The sequence below is a fragment of the Sturnira hondurensis genome, unplaced genomic scaffold (genome assembly GCF_014824575.4).
Source record: "Sturnira hondurensis isolate 20B ecotype Veracruz unplaced genomic scaffold, ASM1482457v3 Scaffold0014302, whole genome shotgun sequence".
In the NCBI taxonomy this organism is placed as follows: domain Eukaryota; kingdom Metazoa; phylum Chordata; class Mammalia; order Chiroptera; family Phyllostomidae; genus Sturnira; species Sturnira hondurensis.
This window is the reverse complement of record NW_028086933.1, coordinates 1,330,045-1,343,323: the sequence shown is the minus strand read 5'-3', so window position 1 is coordinate 1,343,323 and position 13,279 is coordinate 1,330,045. Positions and strand designations below refer to the sequence as shown.

Here is a 13,279-nt window from a genome sequence, read left to right as displayed (position 1 = left end):
GAAATTTTCAGACCATAATTATTTTTAAAAATATACTGTATTTTTTTTTTGAACCACAACTATTTTTGAAAGAAGGAGGTAGATGGAAAAGAAAAGTGACTGAGATAGATCTGAGAGATTTTTAGTTTGCCAAGTAAAGAAAGAGTAATATGAAAAGGTATCTACTTTTATTATTTCCTAGAGCAAATGTTTTAGATGAATATCAAACAAGTAGAAACTACATAGATTTCTAATAAAAGTTGAATAAAGTTTACTTTGTGAAAAAGCTAACTACACTGATTAAGTTCACAATAGACCGTGAAAATGCTTTCTCAGACCACAGCTTGGAATTCCTCAAACTAGGTAACAAATGTCCTGCTAAACTCTGAGGCCCCTGGTGCTTCTGATAAGCAGTGCTTTTTATATCCACTCGTGCAATAGATTTTACTTAACCTAAGGCCCTGACTTGATATTTACCTTTATTAAATTTTAGCTTATGAGTTTTCAAACATTAATCCAAATTAGCAACGTATTTTAGAACCTTGAATTCTTCTCATTTTTATGCCATATGCAAATGTAAATGTTTACTTTGAAATATTTTTCAAAGTTGACTGATAAAATGTAACAAAAGTTAATCCCTGTAGATAGCTTTATCCTTCCTTCAGGTTCTGTTCAAACAGGCAGAGCAATCCAGCAAGGCTGCCACCAAGATCACATTTTTTTTTTCCTTTATGTAAAAGAAAATCCATTATAGGATCTTGGAAGTGAACTTCAAAAAGCTGGTAAGCCACTTTCTTCCCAAGGGCTTGTACCCACCATGCAATAGCTTAGTCTAATCATCAGCCTCCTTGTGTTTAAATGTCTGTGGATTCAAAAGATTCCAAATCCTTCCTTCTCCACAAAGTCACTTCCTTTCAGGATACTTTGGTTAGAAAACTAATCCTATATTGAGGTGGATCTGCGTCCTCCTAGCTTCTGGTCATAGGCTATAGTCCTGTCCCCCAGGGTGCTTCAGAAGGAAGTCTTTCACATCATTGCCCTTGAAAGGGTTGATGACAGAGATCATGTTTCTACAAGCCATACCTTTTTTCCTGGCTAAAACGTCCCTTTGCTTTTATAAATTTTTCAATGTGACAGTTTCAAGAAATGTCACTATTTCAGATATCCTCTGCCCCAATGCTCCAAGTGACAATTCTATTTTGCTGTGTGACATCTGTAACTGGGGAAACATTGTGGTTGCAGTCCATTAGGCACAGTAGGAACCAGAATGATCCAACTCACTGACACCCAGGCGAATTCAACCATATTGATCAAATAGGAATGACATGCCACCCTATCTGCTCCTCCTGACATTGTGTTTTGTCAACTTCATTCACTCCATAATCAATCCAAAAAATTTTTAATTGCTTGGATTTGTTTAAAAATCAATAAAGGACCTGTTTCTAATAAAATTAAGAGTCCTAAAAGAAATAAGACAAGATGTAAAAGTACTCTTACTTGTTCTTTGTCCTCAGTCTTACTTCTCAGAAGTGATCACTATTAAAACTCTCATGATACCTAGAAGATTCCATCCCTGTCCTGGTAGCCCTCAGGAGCTTCCTCACTATGAGTGAAAGCAGAAAGGCCAGCCAGGTAGCAGCATGAAGGACCCACCAGTGGTGAGCACTTTCTTTTGGCCTTTGATCAAGCCCCAGATTCAAGTCCTCTAACAGTCCTTGCTCAAGGTCAGATTCATTGCTAGGAAACAAGCACATCTTTGAAGCTTGAACCTAAATTACTGTTCTTTTAAAAAATGATAAATACTGAAACCCAAGATGGCAGAGAGGAAGTGGAAGCTACACTAACTTCTTCCCAAATCATCCTAAATAACCAACTGAACACTGGCAGGAGAGAAGCCTTATAAACACGGACAGACAGAAGAAACTACTTCACCACAAGTGACTAGTTATGAGAGAGGTGCACCAGGACTGGCTGGGCAGCCGAAATCCTAGAGGGACATTTCAGCACCCGGGGGTATCCCCCTGAGACGTGTGGGGTCAAAACCCGAAGCTGGGCTTCCCAGCATACAGCACCAACCCAGAAAAAGAACCCAGATAAACATTCAGCTATAAAAAACACCAGGGTTTCTGTCTACCAGCGAGGGATGGCTGGAGACACAGAGAGCCTCTTAAAGGGCCAATGCACAAAATTCCATTTGCAGCCACTTACCCTGGGCTCCAGCAGAGGGAGGTCAGAGTGGACTAGAGACACTTGAGGAGAGCCTGGGACTGGTGGCTCTGGAGAGAGAACTGAAGGAAGATCTGCCCAAATCCCTGTGCTGAGTTATTCCCCAAATGCAGGAGCCATCTTTCTCAGACAGAGCACACCCCTCCAAGTGGCATCAGCCTAGGGAGAAGCAGTAGCCCCTCCCACAGGAATTAATTAATCTGCCCCACCTGGTGGAGCTTAAGCCAGGCTTCTGATTACAGCTTGAGGCTGTATCACTGATCAACAACTAAGGAAGATCTCTGGGAACTCTGAGACTACAGCTAACCCTCCCCCAGGCCCAGCGCTGGTAGAAGTCGCCCTTGATGTGCAGCCTGGATTTTTCTGCATATAAGCAGACCCAGCAGAGGGAGCCAATGTGCTTGATTGCTGATAGCTCTAAACAGGCTGCCCAGGGCCTGTCACAACCACCACCGGATAAAGGATTGCACCAGAGTTCTTGCAGATCTATCCAATATAATAAACAAACACAAAGAAGCAGCCAAATTGGAAGACAAAGAGGTCCAAAATGAAAGAACAAGAGAATTCCCTAGAAGAACTAGGTGAAATGGAAGCCAGCAATTATCAGATGCAAAGTTTAGAGAAGTAAGTATAAGGATATTCAACAGAATAAAGAAAAACATAGACACCATAAAAAACAGTCATAAATAAAGAATGCAATATCTGAAATAAATAATACACTGGAAGGAATAAACAGTAGATTAGACGAAGCAAGGGATCATACCAGTGATTTGGCAAGACAGAAAAAACAGCCAAGCAGAACAGCAAAGAGAAAAAATAATTTTTAAAAAATGAGAGCCTAAGAAACACTATAGACAGCATGAAACATCACAACAGCCACATTGTGGGAATAACAGAATGAGAAAACAGCAAGCAAGAGATTGTGAGCCTATCTGAGAAATAATGACCAAAATAATGACCTAATCTAGTGAAGGAAAAAGATAAGTCCAGGAAGCTCAGAGAGTACCAAATAAGTTGGACCCAAAGAGTCCTACAGCAAGATACATCATAATCAAAATGGAAAGGCTTGAGGACATGGAGAGAAATTCTGAAAGCCTCAAGAGAAAAGCAGGTAGTCCAATACAAGGGACCACCAATTAGACTGTCATGTGATTTCTCAACAGAAACATTTCCAACTAGAAGGGAGTAGTGTGAAATATTTAAGGTGATGAAAAGCAAGGAATTTAACCAGGGCTACTTTACATAGCAAAACTATCATTTAAAATTGAAGGAGAAATAAGGAGCTTCCCAGACAAGAAAAAGCTAAAGGAATTTGTTAACACCAAACCAGTACTGCAACAAATGTTAAAGGGTTCATTTTAAGAAGAAAAAGAAAAAGAGAAAGAAGCCCTGGCTGGTGTAGCTCAGTGGATTGAGAGCGGGCCTGCAAAACACAGGATCGAGGTTCGATTCCCAGTCAGGGCACATGCCTGGGTTGCAGGCCAGTTCCCAGCAGGGGACTCATGAGAGACAACCATACATTGATATTTCTCACCTTCCCTTCCCCTCTAAAGATAAATAAATAAATTCTTTTTTAAAAAAGAGAAAGAAAATAAACAAAGGAAAATAGTCTAACAATAGAATGATACTAAATACATATCTATCAATAACCACCTTAACTGTAAATGGCTCAAATGTTCCAACCAAAACACATAGGGCAGCTGAATGGATAAGAAAACAAGACTTATGCATATACTGCCTCCAAGAGATGCACCTCAGATCGAAAGGCACACACACTAAAAGTAAATGGTTAGGAAAAGATATCTTATGCAAATAAAAAGAAAGAAAAAGCTAGGGTAGCAATACTTACAACTGACAAAATAGACCTTAAAACTAAGACTGTATAGTAAGAGACAAAGAAGGACACTGCACAATGATAAAGGGAACAGTCCAAATAAAAGGATAAAATCCTAGCAGACATTTATGCACACAACATAATGAGTTTGTTTATATTCTATAAAGGTGTTGGGAATACTGGACATATTCATGAATAAAAATGAATCTAGACCACCTTCTTACACCACTCACAAGAATAAATTCAAAATTGATTAGAGACTTAAATGTTAGACCCCAAACCATAAAAGTCCTAGAAGAAAATATATAAAGCAAACTTTGATGGACATAAAGGGAGAGACTGACAGAAATACAGTCATATTCAGGCATATTAACACCCCATTGACTTCAGTGGGTAGATCTTCAAGGCAGAAAATCAACAAGGATACACTGACCTTAAATGACACACTAGACCAAATGAATGTAATTGATATCTTCAGAGCATTTCACTCCAAAGCAACAGAATATACATAATTTTCAAGTGCGCATAGAACATTTTCTAGGATAGACTACATGTTAGGACACAAAACAAGTCTCAATAAATTTAAGATCAAAATCATATCAAGCATCTTTGCTGACCACAATGCTATGAAAATAAAACTCCATCACAAGAACAAAATTGAAAAACACTCAAAGACATGGAAGCTAAATAACAGGTTATTAAACAATGGATAGATCAACAATGAGGTCAAGGAAGAAATCAAAGGATACCTTGAAACACATGGAAATGAGAACACAGCAACCCAAAATCTGTGGGATACAAGGAAAGCTACCCTAAGAGGAAAATTCATAGTGTTACAGGCCTATCTCAAAAGAAAAAAAAACAAGGAAAACTCAATTAAAACAATCTAAAAAAGAGCAATGAACAAAGCCCAGAGCCAGTAGAAGGAAGGAAATGATCAGACCAGTAATAAATGAAATAAAGTCTAAAGACAATGCAAAAGCTCAATGAATCCAAGAACTGGTTCTTTGAAAAGATAAACAAGATTGACAAACTTTTAACCAAACTCCTCAAGAAAAAGAGAGGACACAAATGAATAAAATAAGAAAAGAAAGTGGAGAAATAACCATTGACACCAAATAAATACAAAAGATTGCAAGAAAATAATATGAACAATTATATGGTGACAAACTGGATGACATGGACAAAATGGATAAATTCTGAGAAACATACATTCTTCCAAAACTAAATCAGGAAGAATTGGAGAACAGATTATGCCTAGTGAAATTGACCAGTAATCAAAAAACTCCAAACAAAAACAACAAAAAAAGCCCTGTATTGGATGGCTTAACAGGTGAGTTTTACCAAGCATTCTTAGATGAATTAACCTCTCCTTCTCAAACTATTTCAAAAAATTCAAGACAAGGGGAGACTCTCAAGTTCATTTCATGAGGCCAGCATTATCCTAACTTCAAAACCATAGAGACATTACAAAAAATAAAGAAAAAGTATAGGTCAATATTTCTAATGAACATAGACACTGAAATCTTCAATAAAATATTAGCAAACATAATACAGAAATGCATAAAAAATAATACATCATGATCTTGTGCTATTTATTCTAGGAATGCAAACTTGGTACAACTTTCATAAATCAATAAATGTGATTCACCACATAAACAAAATGAAGGATAAACCACATGATCATACCAATGGATGCAGAAAAAGTTATTGAAAAAATTCAGCACCCATTTATGATAAAAACTCTCAGCAAAGTGGGAATAGAAGCAATACACCTAAACATAATAAAAGCCATGTATGACAAGCCCACCACCAGCATCACACTCAACTGGTAAAAACTTCAAGCCTTCCCCTTAACTTTGGGAACAAGACAGGGATGTCCACTTTCACCTCTCTTATTCAACATGGTACCGCAATGTCCGTCCACAGCAGAAAAAAGGAAGAAATAAAGGCACCCATATTGGGAAGGAAGAAATACAACTGTCTTCCTATGCAGATGACATGATACGGTACACAAAGAACCCCCAAAATTCCACCAAGAAACTACTAGGACTGATAAATGAATTCAGTAAACTAGCACATACACAATTAATATCCAGAAATCAGTTGCATTTTATATGTCAATAATATACTAACAGAAAGAGAAATTAAGAAAACAGTGCCATTTACAATTGCTCCAAAAATTGTAAAATACTTAGGAATAAACCTAACCAAGGATGTAAAAACTGTACTCAGAAAATTATAAGACACTGAAAAAAGAAATTGAAGAAGATACAAATAAGTGGAAGCACATATCGTGTTCATGGATAAAAGAATTAACATTGTTAAAATTTCCATACTACCTAAAGCCATCTAGATATTTGATGCAAGTCCTATCAAGTTTACAATGACATATTTCACAGAACTAGGACAAATATTTCAGAAATTTATACAGAACCACAAACAGTCCTGTATAGGAACAGCAATCATGAGAAAGGCAAACTTGGAGTAATCTTGCTACCCATTACCAACCTATAGTATAAAGCCATAGTAATCAAAACAGCATGGTACTGGCATACAGAGAGACACATAGATAAATGTGTCTATGTGTATGATAAAACAGAATAGAGAGCCCAGAAATAAACCCACACCTTTATAGTCAATTAACATTTGACAGAGGAATAAAGTATATACAATGGACTAAAATTAGTTTATTCAATAAAGGTGTTGGGAATATTGGACATATTAATGAATAAAAATGAATCTAGATCACCTTCTTACACCACTCACAAGAATAAATTCAAAATTTATTAGAGACTTAAATGTTAGACCCCAAATCATAAAAGTCCTAGAAGAAAACATAGGCATCAAAATCCCTGACATGGCTCATACCAATATTTTATATGATATATCTCTGCAGGCAAGGAAAACAAAAGCAAGAATATACAAATGGGACTACATCAAATTAAAAGTTTTTGCACAGCAAAGAAGACTATCAAAAAAATAAAAAGACAGAATGGGAGAATATATTTTCCGATACAACTGATACGGTGTTAATATCCCAAGTTTATAAAGAACTTACAAAACATCACACCAAAAAACCAAATACCCCAATTAAAAAATGGGCAAAGAATAGACACTTCTGAGTAGATACTTCTTCAAAGAGGACATACAAATGGCCAATAGACATATGAAAAGATGCTCAACATCACTAATCATCAAAGAAATACAAACTAATACAAATATGAGATACCACCTCACACCTGTCAGAGCAGCTATCATCAATAAATCAGCAAACAAGTGTTGATTCAGATGCATAGAAAAAGATTCCCACCAACCTCGTGCGCTGTTGGTGGGAATGTAGCCTGGTACAGCCACTGTGAAAACCAGTATGAAGATACCTCAAAAAAATTAAAAATGAAACTGTATTTTCACCCAGTGATTCCATTTCTGGGAATATATACAAAGAAACCCAAATCAGTAATTCAAAAGAACATAAGCTCACCTATGTTCATCTCGGCATTATTTACAATCTCTAAGACATGGAAGCAGCTTAAGTGCCCATCGGTGGATAAATGAGTGGCCACTGAGTGGATAAAACAACTATGGGATATTTACACAGTGGAATACTACTCAACCATAAAGTAGAAGAAAGTTTTACCCCTGGAGACAGTATAGATGGACCGGATGGACCTGGAGAACATTATGCCAAGTGTAATGAGCCCGTCAGAGAAAGACAAACACCATATGATTTCACTCATATGTGGAACCTCATGAACAAAGTGAACTAACAAGTAAAATAGAGACAGACTCATAGAGAGCAGAAGGACAGCTAAGGCAAAGGCAGGGCAACAGTGAAGGAATTAAGCCAAAAGGAAAAAGGACTCATGGACAATGATGTCATTGCCAGGGGGCAGGGGGCTTTGAAGGAATTAAATGATAATGGGAAAAATACTATAAATAGAATGATAAATTTCAAAGCAATAAAATATGCACATTAAACACTTCAAAAAACTCTCCTGAGGGCCTTTTTAAAACTTTTGTATGACTACACACACATATGGCTCTATCTACCCCCTGTTTTCCAAAGTATGTTATACTATAGCTATTCATCTGAAATTTGCCTTTTTCCCTTCTCCTGGGTATGTTCCATAACAAAACATAACATTGAGCCAACTTACTACCAGCAGACACTTAGGGTGGCTTAGCTTTTGCTATTACAGTTAAAGCTGCACGAAAACCTTGCTTATAGAGGGTCGTGCATATGCATGTGCACATCTGTACCACGCAGGTCTGGAGGTGGAATTAACGGGCCTAAATGCATGTGCACACCTTATTTCAATATACCTATTAAAAAATTGGAACTTACACAAATGTGTGTGCACACACATACACACAAACTAATTCTGACATTCAGGCTGTATAAAAGTTATGCAGTGTTTAAAATAATTTTAATTATAAAAATATTGAAAATAATTTTTAGAACTTATTCTTTTATTAAAAAGTTTTAGTCCTGTTCATTTTTATGACAGCTATACCATACTCTTCATTAACCTTGAAATTACAATCAACTAAAACCTGCAAGCTTTTTAGAGCATAAATTTTTGCTAAGCCGTATTTCTTCCATTCTGTATCTTTGAAATTTGTCTTAGAGTGCTTAATATGTATGCTTTATGTAGTCATCAACAACCAGATGAAATACTTAGTATCTTTCATCTGAATATTGACATTTAGTCATACTGTAGAATACCCAAATTGTTTGTGACTGGGTTCTTTTGGCTAACATGTTTCCTTTATCCTCTTATTTTTAACTAAAAATGTTAACAATGTTAGTCTATAATTTTATCAAATCACTAGTAAACACTGAAATGAACTAGGTCAAGAGCAGATCGTTGCAGCCCATCAAGAGCGGCCTCACCATTGGCTAGCAACTATAATCTGCCATTTTAAGAATTTCACTAGTTACAATCCAAACTAATTATGCTGTATTTTTATGTTGTCAAAAAGAAGACAGATGATGTTAGGGAAAACATTATAAAGATGTTGCCAAAAAGCCTTGCTGCTCTCTATGAATAGACTAACTTATTATTCTGAAATCCCTGTCATTCATTTATATTTTGGACAAAAAATGTGTTGAACATCCAATATATGCTGCATTTCTGCTAGGCCCAGGGGATGGAAGTGGTGAATTAGGAAGACTAAATCATCGCTTTCCTGACGGTTATGTTTCAGTGTGAAAAATATACAATAAAAAGTAACAAAATAATATAAAATATAACTACAGGTTGTGATAGAGACTCTAAAAGAAATAAATATGGTTATGGTGACATAACATAATACAGCTGCAGGAGTGATTTAAGTAGATTGATCTCAGAGAAGATGCCGTGTGAGCTGAGGCCTCACAAATCGACCATAACGGGAACTGTCCGCATGGCCATGAGGGAAAAGAGCCTGGGGAAGCTGCCGAGCTTCCCCAGGTGGGAAGGCGCTTGTTGTGTGCTGGAGACAGAAAAACCGAAGTGCAGAGATCCAACGATTAACATGAAAAGTCACACGGAGTGGGGCTGCAAGTTAGACAGTAGGACGGTATAAGAGTCTCATTAAGCCACAAAAAGGTTGCATTTTACTGTAAGAAGCTCTGAAAAGCAATTGATATGATAAACATTTTTATAATTTTACTTTGGCTTTTATACAGAAAGTAGGTTAGAGAGATGAGGATAAACATGGATACTATAGAGTATGATTTTCCATAGCCCAAGAGAGAGATGAAGGTGACCTAAGCTAAGGGGTTGAGAGACAAGTATATAGACTCAAGATAAATATTTTTGATGAGCTTGATAGGACTTGCTAATGGATTAGTTAGAAAAAAATGGCCATTAGCTATCATTAGAATATAAGCTTCACAAGAGCAAGCAGTTTTGTCTGTTGCTTGTTTTCTTTCTAAATGTCTCCAGCCACATAAGTACTGCTCAGCACATGCTGTGTGTTCAGTAAACATTCACCGAGTGAGTAGAGGAGATTCTGCAGGCATTTCCCCAGAGCAGCAAGATGGATGCCATGGTATCAGTAAAATCGGGGCCACTGAAGAAGCAGCAAAGTGAGAGGGGGAAGGAACCACCAGAGGTCCATTTTTTTCTCTTTAGCATTCAGATGTCTTCTAGACATCAACGTGGAATTGTCAAGGGGAAAAGTAGATATTTGAGCTGGTCGTTAGGCAGAGGTCTAGCCTAAGGAGAAAAATTTGGAAGCCATCAGCATGTAGCCACGGAATTTATTTTAGTAAAGAACATCAAACTAAGGAATCCTCGAAGGACAAAAAAGAGATCTGTTTGTAGAAATTCATATAGTATATTTATTAATGAAAAAGGTCAATATCTTAAAGGATATTTTCTACCTAAAATTTAAAGCACGTAAAAATTTTCACTAAATATCTTAACATGTATCTTTATGGAAATTGGCAAGTTGATTCTAGAAGTTATATGAAAGAGCAAAACAAGAATAATAACAATATTTTTTAAAAGGTGAGCCAATTTACCTAAAATATATTAAATTTAGTATAATACCTTAAGACATTGTAATACTGCTACAGGAATAAAGAAATAGACCAATGAAACAAAATATTGAGCTCAGAAACATATTTCATTTAGCTATCATCTATATTTACATGTGAAATAATAGTAAAATATGACACACATTTGATATATGTATTATATGTATAATATGTTATATAAAGCATGTATATATGTGCATGTATTATATATGGTATGTGAATATATGTGTGTATACAAATATATATAAACCAATGGAAAATCTGTACGCATGTATGTGGACATGTGCAGCAATGGCAGCATTTTACATCAAATGGGAAAGATCAAATATTTAATACATGATTATGGCCCAATGGTTAATACTCTAAAAATAAAATAAAATAGATTCCTATCCCAACAAAAACAAATTTCAGAAGAAATAAAGATCTAAATGTTTTAAGCTGTTTAAAAATCTAGAAATTATATAACATTTTTGTTGAAAGAATTTCTGAACAAGGCACCAAGCAATGGACATGTAGCAAAGGGTAGGTGCTCAGTAAGTATTTATTAAAAGATTAAAAGTGGATCCTATATTTTCAATAAAGTTCTTAAAATTCTCTACAAAATATTATTTTTAAAGTTAAAAGGAAAGCCATAGTCAACAGAGTATATTTTTAACAAACCCAAGTAATGGGTTTGTTACCCATTACCCATTACCCATATATTACCCAAGTAATATATTTTTAATAAACCCAAAATAAAAATATTTTGAAAAACAACTAAAAATTGGCAAAAGGTTTAGGCAATTCACAGTATTAGAAAGCCACATGACTGATAAACATTTGAAAAAATGTTCTCCTTTTAATCAGAGAATTACAAAGGAAACCCAGTGATATTCATTTAATACTATTCATATTCATAAAGATGTTTTCAAAAATGAGGGCATCAAGTGCCGGTCACTATGTGGAGAAAAAAGATCTTTCAGGCACTGCTGAGGGGAGGGTAAGTGGTCCCGCCCCCTTAGAGACCTCATTGTAGAACTCTGTTCCCTGTAGGACCTCAGTAAAAACTGACATCAGTGGCGAGGTCTCAGTTGAAGATTCTCTGGATTCCACTTGTGCAGCAAATTCTTACTTGTTAATCAATGTAAGTCCAAAGAAACAGTCTCTCTTACCATTTCCTCAATATTCTTAGAGATGAAATTGTCAGCAAGGCAAATCAAGAGTTTAACACTTTTAGTAAAATGAGAATCTCAGCAGATGTCCAAGGATTTGAAGTCTCTAATCATTGTCATATGTCACATCCTTATAACATGTGTGGTTTTTTTTTAGGAAGTAATCATCCATATTATTTCCTGCTTTTTCTAAGACAAGGTGAGATTTTCCTTATGTGTATCTTGATTCACAGCTTCAAGATAACTAGTCATCTAGAAACAGTTCCCTAAAGATGTGTTTCTCTTCAGATTTCAAAAACAGAATTGCAGACAGGAAAACATTTCTTGGCTTTTTTGACACCTGCACCTTCTTTTAATAAAATGGGCAAAAATGGCATTTCTTTAATTAAATTTGAAGTTTCAAAATAAATAATGACTAAAATAAATAAAATTTGTTGGACAAAGCACTGCTTTCATTTCAAACTATACCTTCTTCTTACAAGATTCTGGTATGGGTCCTTAGGGAGTGTTAGAAGAACCAGGTGCTTTGTAAAGAATAAACCATGACCTTAAGATAAGTTATCTTCTGTGTTTAAAATAAATATTTAAATATCTTTCTATGTGTTTAAAAGTCTGAAGTGTTGTATATAATTTTTTAGCTGGTTTAGTGAAAGACGCAGTGACTTAGTCATCATACCTGTGGACACAAAGTTTCCAGGTGATTGGCAGCAACTTTGACAATTTTAATCCCATCTTCATTTGTTGACATGGAACAAGCAAGATTTGCCACCTTAAATACAATCCAAAATAACAAAAATTATTTCAGATTATCAAGGAATTGCAGAAACAGCTGTTATCTTAAACAAGCACATATATGCACACATTGAAAGTCTCAGTAATGAACACCCTACTTCAAAGATGCCAGTGGTATCTGTTTGATAAAAGTATTCAAAGAATATATTAAAACAAATAACAACAAAGGGCCCTATAAAATTGTTTAAAACAAAAGGAACAACTGGTGACTGAATCAGTAAACTCTATATGATCTCATGGTACCAATGTCTAATCCAAAATGAGATGTTAAGTATTACAGTTTCCTATGGGACTGAAAAAATGTATCTGTGAATTGAATGCTAATAAGTTCTTGGAGTCTCATAGGATTGTGGTTTATTTTAAGTTTGTAATTGATTTATTATTTCCCAGAGGTTTATTATGCCTACTTAAGTTGAATTAAGAATCACTATATCTTTATTTATGTCTTATTCAGCATCAAATATACTACAAAGCTGGACAAATACAAGACAATTAAATCTTCTTCCCTTTCTTGACTTTCCAGGACAACTTCCTGGGCTGACATTAGCAGCCTGTTTGATTCAAGCATTCAAGACACTCGAATTCCTTTATACGTTATTGCTTTTAAAACTTCCACTCTTCCAGTGAAATGGATGCTCTTTTAAATAATTACTTTATGTCCATTACCTAAGTTCAATATTTACAAATACTTTCTTTATATCATGAAAGAGCCATGGGAAAGAGTATGAGATTCTCTTCTTTTCTTTGACCCTCAAGTTATCAACATTC

General features: G+C 35.6%; 1 protein-coding gene across 1 annotated transcript in view; it reads right to left on the bottom strand.

Moving 5' to 3' along the window:
- Positions 1-13,279, bottom strand: part of CTNNA3 (catenin alpha 3) — a 1,522,505-nt gene that overhangs the window by 561,679 nt on the left and 947,547 nt on the right. Inside the window, exon 10 of the mRNA XM_037062679.1 lies at positions 12,396-12,488. Coding sequence (XP_036918574.1) covers positions 12,396-12,488 — 93 coding nt within the window. The remainder of the gene's footprint in view (positions 1-12,395; positions 12,489-13,279) is intronic.